This window comes from Chiloscyllium plagiosum, chromosome 5 (genome assembly GCF_004010195.1).
Source record: "Chiloscyllium plagiosum isolate BGI_BamShark_2017 chromosome 5, ASM401019v2, whole genome shotgun sequence".
NCBI lineage: Eukaryota > Metazoa > Chordata > Chondrichthyes > Orectolobiformes > Hemiscylliidae > Chiloscyllium > Chiloscyllium plagiosum.
The window spans coordinates 34,214,037-34,231,883 of record NC_057714.1 but is presented as its reverse complement, the minus strand read 5'-3'; the positions used below and the strand labels follow the sequence as shown (position 1 = coordinate 34,231,883).

General features: G+C 39.6%; 1 protein-coding gene and 1 non-coding gene across 7 annotated transcripts in view; one reads left to right on the top strand and one right to left on the bottom strand.

Moving 5' to 3' along the window:
* Nucleotides 1–2,421: 2,421 nt before the first annotated feature.
* Nucleotides 2,422–17,847, bottom strand: part of etv1 (ETS variant transcription factor 1) — a 142,752-nt gene continuing 127,326 nt past the window's right edge. For 5 of the 6 annotated variants that reach the window (XM_043689841.1, XM_043689839.1, XM_043689840.1 and 2 more), the window contains 3 exons: nt 16,940–17,109; nt 5,425–5,526; nt 2,426–2,877 (listed from right to left, as the gene is read on the bottom strand). In XM_043689841.1, the coding sequence (XP_043545776.1) occupies nt 2,656–2,877; nt 5,425–5,526; nt 16,940–17,109 (494 nt within the window). In that variant the 3' untranslated portion in view covers nt 2,426–2,655. Of the gene's footprint in view, nt 2,878–5,424; nt 5,527–16,939; nt 17,110–17,847 lie in introns of all 6 variants that reach the window. The other variant, XM_043689844.1, reaches the window with a different exon arrangement.
* On the top strand, nt 5,906–5,997 carry trnat-ugu. Its single transcript is given in 2 exon segments — nt 5,906–5,942; nt 5,962–5,997. It is a non-coding gene; the product is annotated as a tRNA-Thr (tRNA).

Below are 17,847 nucleotides of genomic sequence, written 5' to 3'. Positions count from 1 at the left end.
GATTTAAAATCACAGACTCTTCCTCTTGCCAAATTACTGAATGGTAATTTTCAAAAGGGAATTGGATTTTTACTTGAAAAGGAAAAGTGTGCATGGCCATGGAGGATGAGCAAGAGAGTGAAACTTTCAAAGAAACAGCAAGGTCCCTTTCAATGCTGTATGTCTCACTGATTCCTTAAACTGACTGCACCAAAGAAAAAAAAAATCATAACCAAGCAGTGCTGCTATGAGGTGCACATTCTAAATTTGCACCGTTATACAGTTCAGGTAAAAGTCATCGTTGCAGTCTATTTTTCACATGTGGGCAGTGACTGAAAGGGTATTTAATTCTCAAACATAATTTGTCTTCTCTCATTTTAGATGCTCTCGGTCCTCTGTCACGTAATGATTTGTTGCACACGAACAGGTTTGTTGATTATTTCAAGTTGCTATGTAATAGCAGTTATAGGAAGTCATGAATGAAAAACCTTTCGGTCATTGCTGGACTGCACTGAACTTTTAAGCCCAAGAGAAATGACCATTCCATTCAGCTGCCCTCCTTCCCTGGGAAAATGGTGTAGAAATAGTCTGGGGTGAAGTGGGGATGAAAACTGAGCAAAATAATAATATATTACTGTTTACTGATGAACAGATGAGGAATGGACCAGAAGCTTTAAAAATGCAATGTATCACTCATCATCATTGTTTTCCTTCCTATTATTGAACTGTGTTATGCAAATATGGTCAAGTTCTTAAGATTTCTGTTTGATGATTTGATGATTGTTCATTTGATGATTACCCTGGGGTAAGCAAAGGTTTTGACAATATTCAAATTCATCTTAATCATTTGGATAAATCATAGACTGGAGTATCCTTTTCAGAAGGCCAGAATACATTTGCAAAATGCAGTAACAAAATGACAAGGATTAAAAGCTACACAAATGTCCTAGTTTCAATTTCCACAGAACCCTATTAAACATTTTGATATGCAAAGGAGCATAAGTATTGCTCAATGTATATGCCCGTCAAATATTTTTAGGTTTCCAAAGTAATGCACAATGATCAGCTTTCTAACCAGAAGGGAAAAATATAGGTTTCTTCTCACAGTCACAGGATCATTTATTGACTGAAGGAAACATTAAGCTTCAAGGAGACAAAGAGAAACTTGTTCACATTCAGTGATTAGAACAGCAACAGAAATTCATCATAGGAATGTCTGTGGACATCATAGTATTCTGCCAGAAATGACATAGAATGCAAGTTATGTCAAATTTGGCGTGTGCAATGTGCCTTCATATGTACAGGTTCTGCTGTCTAAGTATAGCACCTGTACATCAGCATGTCTTTTAGGAATATACATCAGCATGTCTTTTAGGAAGCTACCCCAATTGTTTTAGAGAAAAATCTTAACCAGGAAAAAGGCAGTCACATGCTGAAGCTAAAATCCTGATCGGACCAAAATTCATCTGATGTTGAGAAAGTTTTTTTTTCCGAGCACAGGTTACTTACTGAGAACAATATTGAAATTATGTTGAGTGATTAGACCAGGAACGTTTGACATGTTCACATCAAAATCCTTTGTCTAAATGTTAACCAGTTCAAAATAAATGGGTTTATACTGCTGTATGAACGTTCAAATGTCAACACCAGTCAGTGTAGCTCATGAGTTCCAAGAACTATTCAAAGGTAACTTTGTCCTTTTTGCCAGGTTGTATTCTTGTCATATATGTCTTGCCATGGCTACTTCAGTGTCTGGATTTAAAAACTCACGTGGGTTTAAATAAAAGGCTGCCATTGACAGGTTCCATTAGATGGATTTCCAAGGATGTCAGTCTTCCACATAAAAAATTCCTTTTACAAGTTGCAGGTGAATAATCTTTTACCAATTCCTAAAGCGTACAGTTGCTTATAGTATATCTACAGCATAAGCTATATCCTAAGCAGTGAATGTTTCGTGTTGTCTATTCATTGTCCTGAAATACTACCTGGACTTAGAACAATACTTCAGATGTCTGCAATAAACCCTTATTTAAAAGAATTTACAGAAAAGGAGACTGCAGCAGAAGCTTCAGCATAATCTAGTATTCATATATTTTTAACAAATATGACACAGCAGTAAAATGCTTGACTGTATATTAATGTGTACCTGACAAAAAAGTACTATGTACCTACTCAGATATAGATTTTTAAAGAGTGCTGGCTGTGTTAACACAGCAATATTAGATATGCAATTTCTTTTATTACTGATATCAGCAGATTTCTTGTAACTTTCACTTAGTAAGTTTTTTAGCTGATATGAAACAAAAATCCATATGATAGCATCGATCAAACCATGTAAATGTCCGCAATTCCCGACCCTCCCATCCCTCCTTACCCTCCAAAGAAAAGCATGTAGGCTAAATGAAAACCACTCCCCTCTCCCCAACACCAACCACTCCCACTCCCACTCCCCACCCACCCTACCCTGAAAAAAACATGTAGAACTCGAATGAGTCTTTTCATAAAGTGCACTGTCCCTGGTGGTGGACCATGGGGTTAATGCGACAGAAACCGTGGACCCATTACTTGATGTCAGAGATGCTGAAGAGATGAAGTAAATCCTGGGTCATGGTCTACAGAGAAAAATAATAGAGAAAAGAAAAGAAACAAGGAGTCATTTTCCCCAAATATGTTGCATCAGTACACATAGGCTTCATTATATGGATGGGGATTGCAACAGCCACTATCTTGTATATAGGCCATGTTCTCATCAAAGTGGGAGAGAGGGACAGTGTCCTCTTCATTGATATGACGCTCAATATCAGTTTTCAGCACTGGCCTCTGGTTGTCTGGGAAAGCCATCGAGAAAAGTGCTTCTGGATCACAGACAAATTTATACACATATCTTTCTCCAGCGACCTGCAGAAATGAGAGAAACAGTTTCCCATAAAGACTTGCTCTTCAAAATAAACCAAAAGCACCATTAGACTGATGTAGTCAAAGGTTACATTACTGGCCAGTCCTAAACCTAGAATTTGAAACTTTAAAATTAAAAGGTTAAAAAATGCAAAATTCAAACATAAGAAAGATCTTACTGCCATTAATATTTCTTTGAAGTTCTTTGAGCTTCTTATTAGCTACTGCTAGATAAGTCAATGTTTATCAAACCAGGTATGTTAATGATCTGAATCTCTTTTTTTACTGCCTGAAGAACATCTAAACGTACAGTGAAAATCAGTTCCAGACAATAAATGTAATCCTGCGCACTTATTTAAAGGGTAGGGAAAACAAGATTTTATCTTTCAAATTTAATTGTTGTCTTCATCCTTATAACACAAAAAGCATAATTAAAAATTGCTGATTCATCAGAGATACCCATCGATTCATTGCACTTCTTCCTCTATTGTTATAATTAGGAGGTTAAGCCCCAATTTATGTTCCTAGGTCGCATACACAGAGGTGGGAGCAACTCTGCCTGTAAATATGGCTATCTACACTTCCAACTTTGCAGTCCAAAGGGAGGGAGAGTTCAATCTGACTGAAATTCAGGCAAAAGAGCTGAGAAGACTGCTGGGTTCTGAGGCAGCTTGGACAGACAGCCTGCTTTGGAGCTCCAACACTGTCCACAAAGTAAAATAATAGGAAAAAACCTAAAATATCCCTCCAACACTCACACCAGCGCTCTTGCCACGACAATCATCCCCATCTTTTTTGTTACTCATTCACAGGATCAGGGCACCGCTGGCTAGGCCAGCATTTATTTCCTAGACAGGGGCAGTTAAGAATCAACTGCATTGGTATGGGGTTTGGCATCACATGTAGGCCACACCAGGTAAGGTCAGCAATCTAATTCCCTAAAGGACATGAGTGAACAAAATGGGTGTTTACAACAACCAACAATGGATTTGTGGTGCTGTTAGACTCTCAGTTTGGATATTTGTTGAACTCAAATTCCACTACCTGTCACAATGGGATTCAAACCTAGGTCCCCCGAATATTAGTTGAGTGTCTGGACTAACAGTCCAGCAACAATACTACTAAGTCATCACCTCTTCTGTAACTTTTTGTATCTTTACCCATTCCCTCAGGATTCCTCATAACCCCACATCAATCCATGGTTCCAAGTACTACATGTTAGCACGCATTCAAAAGGAAATAACAGTTCCATGCACCAAGGATAGCATGTGGGTAAGAAAACACACTCTTGCTGCCGAATGAAAGAATTAATATGTTGCATTTTCATCATTTTTGCTTTTCATTCACACCTCTAAGGACACCCTCATATTAAGCTGCCCTTGTGGTCCACAAATTGCTATGGCATATGTACCTTTCCTATTGGGGCTGCGAAGACCCCAGAGCTGCCACACATATGATTGATCAAGCAGAGCCAAGAGCTCTGGAAAACTGTATTATCGATCCTGTTGCTAGCAAGAACTGATTTCCCATTTGTTGATGACATAGTGGATCCAAAGCAATAAACTCCAATCCTCTGTTAATTTTAACTTCCTTTGCAGTTTTCTTTCACCTCCTTTTTGTAGCTCTTACTACCTGCCTTGTCACCCTATGCTGTTCTTTTTACTCCTCCAATTTATAAGGATGTGTTCAAATGATTAGATTCTTGTATGTGCTTTCTTTTAGTTGAATGTTGGATATCTTTCGACGTCCATCATATTGTTAATTGTCGAGCTCTTGTTAATTGCTCGAGCTCCCAGTCATCCACTCATCCTGTGGTAAAGTGCTACTCCAACATCTCTCTTTCTTACTGAGGCAGGTACCCCAGAAGGACTGAAAAAAAAACTAGGTTGCTAACTTAAAAGGTGCAAATGCACTGAATTCAAAATATCAGAAGAGGCAAAGGGCACAAACACGTACTGAACAGAAGTGCTACTCCATTGCAGATTGAACTAAGACATTTTGAGATTTTATTGTCCAATGTCAACAGGTGTTGGCAGAGTTTTAAGTGTAAATTTTGGAGATCACAGATGACTCTGATTGCCAAAATACATGCCTCTGGAAGCAGCCAAGTAAAAAGTCAGGCGATGGAAACCTGAACAATATACTTCTCTTATATCAACTATCACAGCAAATATCGAGCAGATTAAACTTTGTACTTATTTATTCTGAACCACATAGTTTCTGACTATGTTGCCCAGTTGAACTTTTGCCGAATCCAGAATGAATGGAGAAGCAATCATTACTTAGATGAGGTATTCTTGACAGTCTTTTGACTCAGTATAAGTCCTGAGGATTAAAAGAATGCAAATGTAGAGCTCCAAGTTACAGGTCCAAGAAAGGCATTGGATATTCTTAAAAACAATGGGAATCCATTTAATTGGATTGAAATGTGTCATACATGGGGGTTTCCCCCACTCCAATCGGCATGCAATATATCTGTATCTCATCTGGATATTATTCAACTAACATTTGAAGAAATTATGAATAAAATGACTCAAGCTTGTCCCTTACTTTCTGCATGATGCCTTTCTCATAGTAATAGCGCAGTGAACGGCTCAGCTTGTCATAATTCATAGCAGGACGATTCTTCTGGATTCCCCAACGTCGCGCTACCTAATTCAGAAAACATTGCCATTAATATAACATTATGATTTACACATTTCAACCGTAGTTCCACGAAATGTAGAAACAATATTTCAGGCCAATACCCTCATGCCTTATGGTCCAAAATTCTTTTCCCAATGAACCTGAGGCCCCAGTACTCAATCATTTACATGCTGGCACTAGTTCAGTAATTTCATCGAGACAGATTTGAACACGTTAAAAATGTAATCGTTGGTAACATCTGACATACGCATGTCAGGAATGATTCCAGCTTATTGGAATAGCATTCAAACCAAAACACTGCACTGAATGAAATCCTCTCAATAATGGACTTGAAGCTATCAGAACATGCAAACTGGAAAATAAACGATTGTCTACAACAAGGGCTGGCTCTGTGGTGCAATGGCAAGCGCGTTGGACTTGTCCGCCTTTGTTAAGGTTGCTATTCAAAGGTTGTGGGTTCGAATCCCATCAGAGTCGAGTCTTATGGGCAGCACTGTGGTTAGCACTGCTGCCTCACAGTACCAGAGACCTGGGTTCAATTCCCGCCTCAGGCAACTGTCTGTGTGGAGTTTGCACATTCTCCCTGTGTCTGCATGGATTTGCTCCGGTATCCTCCTGTAGTCCAAAGATGTGCAGGATAGGTGAATTGGCCATGCAAACTGCCCATAGTGTTAGGTGAAGGGGTAAATGTAGGGGGCTGGGTGGGTTGCTCTTTGGAGGGTCAGTGTGGACTTGTTGGGCCGAAGGACCTGTTTCCACACTGTAAGTAATCTAACCTACATTTCACGCTAAACTTAAACAACCCATAAATTTCAGAGAAGCTATGGAAAACAAAATATAAATTATATTCTGAATCAGGCATTTACATTCAAACAAAGCAAGCCTATATAACAATCATTAGCCCTCTATTATTGATATGAGTTTAAGTGCTCCATACTTTTCATGGCCTCCCTAACATTGCTATTCTCTCTTAACATGCTCCTTAAAATCCACCTTTTTGATCATGGTTTCAGTCAGCCCTCCTAAAATTTTTGACTCAGTTTAGCCAAATGTTTTTCTCTAACCACACCTCTGTAAATCACTTTGGGCAGTTTTTTTTATATATTAGAGATGCTATATAATTGCAAGTTGTTGATTTTGTTGCAATTCCCAATTGTCTGTTGCCTTTGCTGGGTTTTTTTCCCTCTGGTATTGTGTACTGAGGTCTAATGCAGTAAATACACTGTAATCAAGACTTTTAAAGGAAAATAAAACAAAAAATCCTGTTCCAAGACTGAGCCAACTGTCAGTTTTAAATAATTCTTTTCACACTAATAATTAAATCTGCATCACAAAAGTTGTATTTCTATTAAAAAGAAATCAAGTTACTGATTGCAAACTAAGATTTGACATTCAAGATAAAAGAATAGTTAATTTCTATCATTTTCACATTTATTAGTGATTAATGTATAATTAATTCTACTTCCCTTTTTTATTAGTCTTTCATAGAGTCATAGAACTATAGAGATGTACAGCACAGAAACAGATCCTTTGGCCCAACTTGTCCATGCCAACCGGATATCCTAATTTAATCTTGTCCCATTCGCTAGCACTTGGTCCATATCCCTCTAAACCATTCCAATTCCCATATCCAACCAAATGCCTTTTAATTGTTGTAATTGAATCAGCCTCCACTTCCACTGGCAGCTCATTCCATACGTGACACCATCCTTTGTGTGAAAAAGTTGTCCCTTATGTCCCTTTTAAATCTTTGCTCTCTCATCCTAAAACTATGTCCTCTAGTTCTGGACTCCCCCACCCCAGGAAAAAGACCTTGTCTATTTTTCCTATCTATGTCCTTCATGATTTTATCAACCTCTATAAGGTTTCCCCTCAGCGTCCGACGCTCCAAGGAAAACACACTTCACTCCTCTTTCAATTCTTTAATATCTGTTCATGTTTTCTGAGTTTAATCGCTGTGCCTTTCCTATTTTGTGTTTTTCTTCTTTCTCACAGGTACAGTATTAGGTTTCCCTTGTAGTGGAAATGACACAAAAAGAGAAACAAACAGTTACTTGAAACAAAACTAAGAAGTAAATTTTATGGGACATCAGAATGACTAGAACTAACTTAGTTTTCTGACATTGTTCCTCTATTTTTCTGGATGTAAACTAACATTAACAGTGCCCCACTGGGAGAGGTGAGCACAGCTGAGGGAAATGGGAGATCATACTGACTCCTCCTCCAATCAGAAGCAATAATTAGCTGAGCCAACTGCAGTTTTACAACTTTGCTCCTGGTCCTGTCTCATAACTGCTTCCATAGAAAATTCAACCTTTGGTGTCTAAAACCCATTTTCCTTAACATTAAATTGAAAGCAGTTCACACAGTAACACTCAGGAGCAAATGCAGTTTGTGGAATAAACTGCAATCCACAAAATAACACACAGTTTACACTATTAGTACAAAGTGCAAAAGAACTAAATACAGCACAGAAGCAGGCCCTTTGGCCCAGCAAGTTTGCACCAACACATAACGCCTTTCTAAAATAAAAACCTTGTGCCTCTATTCAGTCCATATCCCTTTAATCCCTGCATGTCCGTGTATCTATCAAGATTCCTCTTAAATGCTGCTATTGTATCTGCTTCTGCCACCTCCTCTGGCAGCACATTCCAAGCACTTACCACTCTCTGTGTTAAAGCTTGTTTCTCACATTTCCTTTAAACTTTCCCCCTGTTATTTAAACCATGTCACCTAACAATTGACGTTTCTAGTCAGGGAAAAAGACTTAGACTATCCATGCTTCTCATATCTTTCTAAATTTCTATCAAGTCACCCTTCAGCCTTTGAAATTCAACTGAAAACAAACTAAGCTCATCCAATGTCTCCTCGTAGCTGATACTCTCCAAACCAGACAACATCCTCGTAAAATATTTCTTTGTCCTTTCCAAAGCCTTCACATCCTTTTAGTGGTGTAGCAACCAATACTGTATGCAATATTCCAAATGTTGCCTTACTAAACCCCTCTGTAGGTTAATGCTTTGAAAGGTTCTGCCATTTACTGTTTACTACCGTCTGCATTAGACCTTCCAAAATTTATCATCTTGCATTTGTCCAGATTAAACTTCATCTGCCATTTCTCCATTCAAGTCTTCAGCCTCTCTATATCCTGCTATATTCTCTGGAAATCTTCCCAGCACTGATCCCTGTGGAACAACACTGGTCACAGTTCTGCAGTCAGAAAAACACCTTTCTATCTCAACTCTCTGTCTTTCATGCTAAAGACAGTTCTGTATCCAACTTACCAGCTCACCATGGATCCCATGTGACTTCACCTTTGTGTCAGCCTGCCAGGAAGGACCTTGTCAAAGACCTTGCTAAAATCTAGTGACAACATCCACCACTCTGCCCTCACCCATCTTTGTCACTTCCTCAAAAAACTCAATCAAGTCTGTGAGACACAACCTTTCCTGCACATAGCCATGCTGCCTGTCATTATTTAGTCCATATTTTACCAAATGTGATTAAATCCTGTCTCTAAAAATCTTCTCCAATAATTTCTCTTCCACTATTGTAAGGTTCACCAGCCTGTAATTTCCTGGATTATTTCCATTGCTCTTCTTAAACAAAGGCTATTCCTCCAGTCTTCTCGGATCTCTCATTTGGTTAGAAAGAATACAAAGATTTTGTACAAGGTCCCAGCAATTTCTTGCCTTGCCTCCCTCAGAAGTCTGGGATAGATCCCATTAGGTCCTGGGGACTACCTACATTAAGGCTACACCCAACACCTCCAATCTTATATCGACATGTCCTAGAATATCAGCATACCCCTCTATAGGTGTATCATCCACCAAATCCATCTCCTTTGTGAATATTGATGCGAAGTATCAAGGACCTTAATTAAGAATTTGATAGAGGTTTACCACAGGACAGCTAAGGATCTCAACCACATCCTCCGGCTCCAATTTCCATCTTTGTTCCTGAATGGACCGACCCTAGGTACCCCCTTGCTCCTTGTATAAAAAACATCTTGGGATTTTCCTTAATCCTGTTTACCACTTTGTGGCCCTTTTAGCCCTCCCAACTCCTGGTTTAACTTTTTCCCTCCTTTCTTTATATTCCGTGAGGGCTCTGTCTGCCTTCTGATTCCTATACCTTACATCTGCTTCCTCGTTCTTTCTGTTTAGGTTCACAGTTTCTCTTGGTCATCCAAGGTTCCCAAATCTTGCCATCCTTATCCGACATTTTTATAGGAACATGCTGGTCCTGAACCCAAATCAACCAGCCTTTGAAAGATTCCCACATGATAGATGTGGATTTATCCTCAAACAGCCAGCCCCAATCTATATTCCCTAGTTCCTGCCTAATATTGTCGCAGTTATCCTCCCCCAGTTTAGTACTTTTACCCAAGGATAACTCTTATCCTTATCCACAAGCAACTTAAAACTTCTGGAATTATGATCACTGTTTCAAAATGCTCCGTCACTGAAACTTCAGTTACCTAACCGGGCTTATTTCCCAATACCAAGTCTCATTTGGCCCCTTCCCTGATTGGACTCTTATCACTTCCTTCCCCAGTTCTGAACTCACCACAAGGAGAACACACCCTTTCCACACACACCTTGTTAAAACCATTCAGGATCTTATACATTTCAGTGAAATCACCCCTCACACTTCTACAATGAAAAGAGGCTTAGTCCTCCCAATTTTTCCTCATAAGACAGCTCACTCAGTCTAGTTATTATTCCAATGAACCTCATCTGAACAGCCTGCATCATTTTGAGATTGTTCCTAAAATCAGGACACAAAACTGCATACAATTTTTGAGATATAGTCTCACTAAGGCCCAAGTATCTGAAAAAAAATCAGTATTTTATAATAAAAGCAGAACATGCTGGTGAAACTCACAGATGGTGTCATATCTCGTAAGTTTCTGCAGCAACTCCTGACTTTTATTTCACTTCAGCATCAGTAGTAATTTGATCTGATTTGAGTTCTTACTTTTCAGTTCAATAATAAAGGGTAGTATTCCATTAGTCTTCTAGGTACTTGCATGCAAATGTTTAGTGACTTCTGCTTGAGAACATCTAGATCCCCTTTGCACCTTAGAATTCTGCAGTCATTCTCTGTTTAAACAATAATTCCACCTTTTAATTCTTCCTTTCAAAGTGAACAACTTTTCCATGTTATACTCCATTTACTAAAACTTTGTTCACTCACTCAACCCATCTATATCTGTCTGCAACTTCCTTGTCTCCACTTCACAACAAACTTTCCTACCTCTGTGTCACTTGTAAGCTTACATGCCAAGACCTATCTCCTTCACCTTAGTCATTGATACCAATCAGAAAAAGCCAAGGTTCCAGCACAGACACCTGCAGAAATTCATCTGCCACAACCTACTATTAAGGGAAAAAAAAATTTATGCATACAAATGTGTTGCTGGAAAAGCGCAGCAGGTCAGGCAGCATCAAAGGAGCAGGAGAATCGACGTTTCGGGAATAAGCCCTTCTTCAGGAATTCCCTGCATCCCTCCAATATCCACTGCGGACAGACTTCAATAATTCTAACTAGTAGAACTTTAGCTGAAACCACATGGCACACTGAAAAAAATGCCGCTTAAAAAAAGTCATAAACTCCCTCAAGCAGTCAATCCATTGTACAAACAAACACCTACTTCAATAGTCACATTGAAGATTTGTTTACACCTGTTAACCACGTCAATGATCACTGTTGGAATATTGCGTGCGTTTCTGGTCTCCTTCCTATTGGAAAGATGTTGTGAAACTTGAAAGGGTTCAGAAAAGATTTACAAGGATGTTGCCAGGGTTGGAGGATTTGAGCTACAGGGAGAGGCTGAACAGGCTGGGGCTGTTTTCCCTGGAGCGTCAGAGGCTGAAGTTTACAAAATTATGAGGGGCATGGATAGGATAAATAGACAAAGTCTTTTCCCTGAGGTCGGGGAGTCCAGAACTAGAGGGCATAGGTTTAGGGTGAGAGGGGGAAGATATAAAAGAGACCTAAGGGGCAACTTTTTCACGGAGAGGGTGGTACGTGTATGGAATGAGCTGCCAGAGGATGTGGTGGAGGCTGGTACAATTGCAACATTTAAGAGGCATTTGGATGGGTATATGAATAGGAAGGGTTTGGAGGGATATGGGCCGGGTGCTGGCAGGTGGGACTAGATTGGGTTGGGATATCTGGTTGGCACGGACAGGTTGGACCGAAGGGTCTGTTTCCATGCTGTACATCTCTATGACTCTATGACAACCAAACTGTGAACTCAGCCCTCAGCTGGAGCAAGCAGTTCAAGTGTTCTTGAAACTTGGTGCAGTGGAAGTAGCCCTACCTTTGAACCAGGCAGTCTGGGTTCATGTCCCACCTGTTCCAGAGGTGTGCAATAAGGCTTTTGAACAGGTTGGTTCAAGAACAGTGGAGGAGGAGAAAGTGAGGACTACAGATGTTGGAGATCAGAGCTGAAAATGTGTTGCTGGAAAAGCGCAGCAGGTCAGGCAGCATTCAAGGAGCAGGAGAATCAATGTTTCGGGCATAAGCCCTTCTTCAGGAATTCTCCTGCTCCTTGGATGCTGCCTGACCTGCTGCGCTTTTCCAGCAACACATTTTCAGCTCAAGAACAATGAAACCCATGGTCTTCCCATGAACATTGGGAAATGTAAACAATTGAGTTATTGAAAATTAAAAAGCTGACTGCTTTTTTTCCCACTTCTTCTACAGCTAATATTCCATCAGTCAAAGCAGACCAGGAACAGGTTACTTTTGTTTCTGTTAGAGAAAGCTGCTGAAGGCTTTAGTGCTTATTGAGAAAGGACTCCGGGCATTATAATCACCTTGCATATTTTAATGGAGATCACAGAAAGTGTTTTCTTTCATTTCAAATGCATAAGACCACTTTTCACAATGAAAAGATATTCTGATGCACTTGAACATTTACATAATGGCGATCAGTATAATAGGTAACTTTGCAAGATAATCCCCAATAATCCAATTTGTAATACCATATCTAAAGGTGAACAGTTCTTTACATTTGTATTTCAAAAATTGTGAATTAAAGACTTCCATGCCCAAGGGTTTTTTTTTATTTCCCATTTGGGACTGAGTTTCCTTGTGGTTCTTGACTCCTGAATTACCAGGAACCATGTCTCCTAACAATCTATGTATGATCCAAAGACAGCAGTTCAAACACATTATGGTTTAAATTTGAACTGGGGCCAGTTATTATTGATTTCTTTCTTCACAAACAAGTACTATTTCTTTCATATTATCTCCAGCCTTTTGAATCTATAATAGAAATGAGAATGTTACATGTAGATGTGCACCTTTGTCCTCACTGTCGTATTGGTCAGGTTACATTGACAGAGCAGTTCCAGTTACACTCCAGCTGAACTAGTAACGGATCTCCTCCACTTCCTGAGTTCCATTTACCTTGCTAAATCTGTAACATTCATTTGAAGCATATGTTCGATTGCCCTTCATGCAATATGGTGATAAGATACACATTAGAGTTTTGTTTTTGACAATGCACAATTACATGTTATAGGCTGCGTAATATTTACTCTTATTTCCAAAGCTCTCCATGTCCTCACTCCATTCTTTCTCCGCAACCTCCTTCAGTCCTACAACCCTCTCAGACTTCTGACCACCTGAGTGTCCCCAGTTTTAATCATTGGGCTTCAGTTGCCTAGGTCCTAAACTCTGGAATTCTCATCCAAAACCTCAGAGCCCTTTTACCTTTCCTTCTTTAAGACACATAATGCTTTCATCAAGGGTTTGGCCATTTCTGCTAATATCACCTTATTTGACTCAGTGTCATGTTTTGTCTTATATTGCTCCAGTGAAGGGTCTAAAGAAGTTTTACTACATGAAAGGTGGTAAATTAATACGTTACTGGTGGTGCACAACCTACTGCGCAAATTGCCTTATATTTATATTGCTCCCGGTTTGAATACACAGGATAGAAATCAAGACTACTGGGTTTGGTTTGCCCCAGATGGAATATATTGCCTATTCGGGACTGCAATGCTACTGCAGAGCCATTCCAGCCAATATTATCCATCACAACTTAACTTCAACATCAGCTTAAAACGTGCATTTACTCCCTTTGATAAATGGTAAGAAAATTAGTAAATACATAAATTGTAATTTTAATATAGAAATCATTAAAGAATATTTTAGGTTAGGAATATATCTCTGGACTAAAACAAGTGGTGTTGAATGACTGCCGGATATACACAAAGTTCAACATTTTCTTCCATTGCATGCCAATGGAATTAAAATATCAGTCTCTGCTGGTAAGAGGTCATTTATATTCAATGTGCGCCACTGCCCAAGATGAATTTCTACCCTTTTATAATGCCCAGTGAATCAAAAGCAATAAGACAATTGTGTTGTTATACTAATGTTCATAAGCGACCTAAGAGTTTTGCAGCAAAGAGACTCGGCAATGCTAGACTGAATCATTCCCTTGCACTTCACTCCAGTCATTGACAAAGTCCACAAGCTTCACACTGTTGTGATCTACTAGTCCTTCATAGAGAAACGTGAGGCAACAGAAATGCACACATCTCCACAGCCAGAGGAGGAGTGAGCAACATTCCCCCAGGCTAGTCTGAACATGTTTTTGTTTGTTTGTCCTGGACATAAAACACACAATTTTCAGCAACCTCTCAAAACTCAGTTCAAAAGCAAAAAGCTGTAAAAGCGCTTGGAATAAAGGTTTTGGCAGGAATGCAAAGTCATGAGTCCAGGCGCTGTTTAGTGTGGGGGTCAGTCTTATCAAATAATTGTCCAACAGGACATTTATACTGAAATTACTGGAAAGTATACAAAGTATTCCTTTAAAAATTTTTAACTTGGTTCTGACTCCAGAGAAATTATTCCATAATATGCAAGTGGATCTTTTATTTATGAGAATAAGCACTCAAGCATCTAAATTCAGTCAACAAATATGGGAAGATTTTCATAAATCAAGCATTATTATTTAAAGTAAATTATTTTCTGTTCCAGTATAACTCTAACACTAACAGGAATCCATCGTTTATCTTAGCATTAAAGTACTCAACTGAAGAATTTTCTTTTGCATAAACTTCCTGTCAAGCTCACCATCTATCCCACATGTGTTCAGTTAAAGCCTAAACACATTATAGCATGGACACAGTGCTCGTATAAAATGCTCATGTAGGTGTAATGCATTTGGTGGGCTAAAGTGTTTCTTCGGTATTGTATGATTCCAAGATATCATTAAACCTAATGGAGAATGCTGTATATTTACTGAGTTTCTACTTCATGATCACAATTATCAGGTCTTTGTCAGTTATAATAGCTGGTTATAAAGAAAGCTTCAGCTGCAAGGATAAGGTCACCAGAGACAAAAAAAACTGCAGATGCTGGAGTCCAAGTTAGACAAGCAGGAGGCTGGAAGAACACAGCAAGCCAGGTAGCATCAGGAGGTGGAGAAGTCGACATTTTGGGTGTAACTCTTCTGCAAGTCACCAACCTGGTCAATTTTATATGGACTGTAAAATATTGCTGCCCATTTCAAACAAATAATCTATTGCTGGTACATAAAATTTGCTGCAAATTAACAATAAGTTGATCTGAGGAAGGATGCTATTAAACTTGAGAGGGTGCAGAAAAGATTTTACAAGGACGTTGCTGGTACTGGAAAGTTTGAGCTATAGGGAGAGTCTGAATAGGCTGGGGTATTTTTTTCCTTGGAGCGTAGGAAGCTGAAAGATAATCTTAAAGAGAATTATAAAATCATGAGGGGCATGGGTAGGATGAATAGCCAAGGTCCTTTTCATAAAGTGGTGGAGTCCAAAACTAGATGGCATAGGTTTTAGGTGAGAAGGGAAGTGTTAAAAAGGACTTGAAGGGTAACTTTTTTACACAGAGGGTAGTGCGTGTATGGAATGAGCTGTCAGAGGAAGTGGTGAAGGCTGGTACAATTAAAATATTTAAAAGGCATCTGGGTGGATATATGAATAGGAAGGGTTTAAAGGGATATGAGCCAATACTGGCAAATGAGACTAGGTCAGATTAGGATGTATGGTCGGCATGGATGAGTTAGACCGAAGGGTCTGTTTCAATGCCGTATGACTGTAAATGATTGGATTAAATTGTCTGTCCTTGGTATGACTCAGACCAGTAGCCAACTCAAGCCACACAGGTTCCACATTAGATTCAATGTAAATGTCAAAACAATGATTCTGAAATCAACAGATCTAAATTTGGAATTGTTATTAATAGTGAGACTTACCTCAAGAGCAATTTTGCTTATCCTGCTGGACACTGCTGAGTAAAAGCTCACTATATTCTGTTCTCATCAATGTTTCCTATTATTTATGTTCACTATTTGAACTGCACTGCCCTTTTAAGATTGAGGTGTGGCTGTGATCGTGTGTACTTTAAATGGAGTGTGGCTTGTCTCTGGCCTGTTTGTTCTTTGCAAGGTACTCTCACCTTATCCAACTACCATTCGTGTCGGTCAGTGCAAGTAAAATTGAAATTATACATTCGTCCGTACATACATACTCTCACAGACTTGGGTGGCTTTTCGAACTTCACAGCTCGATTGAAGAATGTTAACTCCTGATCCCAGGTGCATGGTGTAGATGGTTTCCATTTAAATTGATGGCAACGAGTCATAGTTAACGTTCCCCCAAATTTCCTGGCATGAAATTTCAGCACAATTTGTTCCCAGCGAATCAGGATGTAATTCAACAAAATAGCAGAAGAAGTTACATAATTTTAAGCATTCAAGAACACTCAATGCTGCCAGTCAATCTGTCAGCTCTTAGCTGCAAAACCAGTCACACTCCCAGATCAAGACTATGAGATTTGGATGACTGGGCCCATTTGTGGTTATTTTCATCAACCTGTTCAAAAATGTCACAACAGACCTCTTGAGCAGGTAGGATCTGACTCCCAACCTTCTGGTCCAGAGGTAGAGTAGCACTGCATGATGAAAAGATCTGTTTGTCATATTGCAACCAAATCTTTGGGTGCGCATTCACCTGGGCACATCGTAATGTGTTGTTATTTCTTCAAATTAGTTAGAAATTGACCTGGTCAAATGAGCTGATCAATTGATCAGACCAATTAATTACTCTTGGGGTATCTGGAGCCAGTAAACAATTTACGCAAACCAGGTTGTGTCCTGCTTTGCTGCAGTAAAGCACATAACTGAAGACAGCAGTGATCACCAGTCAATTAAATTCCATTTCAATTTCAGAACAAGAGGATTAAATCTGAGAACAGACTGTTGGCATCGCAACGCACTCCAAACTGGCCATTTAGCCAACTAAACAACCAATCCCCTACATTTCATTACCCCTCACCACCACATAACCTCCCAGTCTTCCTTTGCTGAATAGGTGCCCCATGACATTTTACTAAAGTTGTGCTAACAATGGAAACCCACCTCCTCCGGCTCGATGAGTTTGAATTCCATGCCACGTCCCGTCCATGCAATAAAGTGCGAGTTTGCTGGATCATCCAGCAGAGCCACTAGAAACTGCCAAAGCTGGAGAGAGCCTCTACGCTGGTAAGTGGGTCCTTCCCGATATATGCCTGGCTCCTGTTTGATGTCACCTGTGGAAACATTAACACCATGCAATGTTTCACATTTAGGAGAAAGTGTGGACTGCAGATGCAGGAGATCAGAGCTTAAAAATGTGTTGCTGGAAAAGCGCAGCAGGCCAGGCAGCATCAAAGGAACAGGAGAATCGACGTTTTCGGGCATGTTTCACATTTGTCAGAAATTAGTATTCGATCAAATAATCAAATCTAATTCCTCTGGCTGGCCTCTTAATTCATAGGCTCTATACATTTAAACACATCTAAAACTCTGCAGCTATGTCCTAACTTGCATCAAGTCTCACTTATTCATCACTCGTGTGATAGCTCTAGCTCCAGGTTTAACAACCTCATGATTTTAAAATCTTCATCCTTGATCTCAAATCAGTCCATTACCTCACCACTCTCTACCTCTGTCATTTCCTATAGTTCTCCAACCCACTGCAGTTTTTGTGCTATCCCAATTCTAGCCTCTTCCACACCAGTGATTTGCAATATCCATTGATGACTGTGCCTTCAGCTGCCTAAGCCTTAAGCTCTGGAAGTCCCTCTCAAACCTCCATCTCTCTTTCTTCCCTTAGGATGCTGCTTGTCAGCCAACTCTTTAACCAGGCTTTTAGTTTCCTCCCCTACTCTATGTCTCGTTGTCAAATTTTGTTCAGTAATGCTCCTGTGAAGTGCTTAGGGAAGCTTAAATAGGTGGACTATGCTATGCAATTCAAAAATAATTGCATACTGTCATTGTTTCTCTGG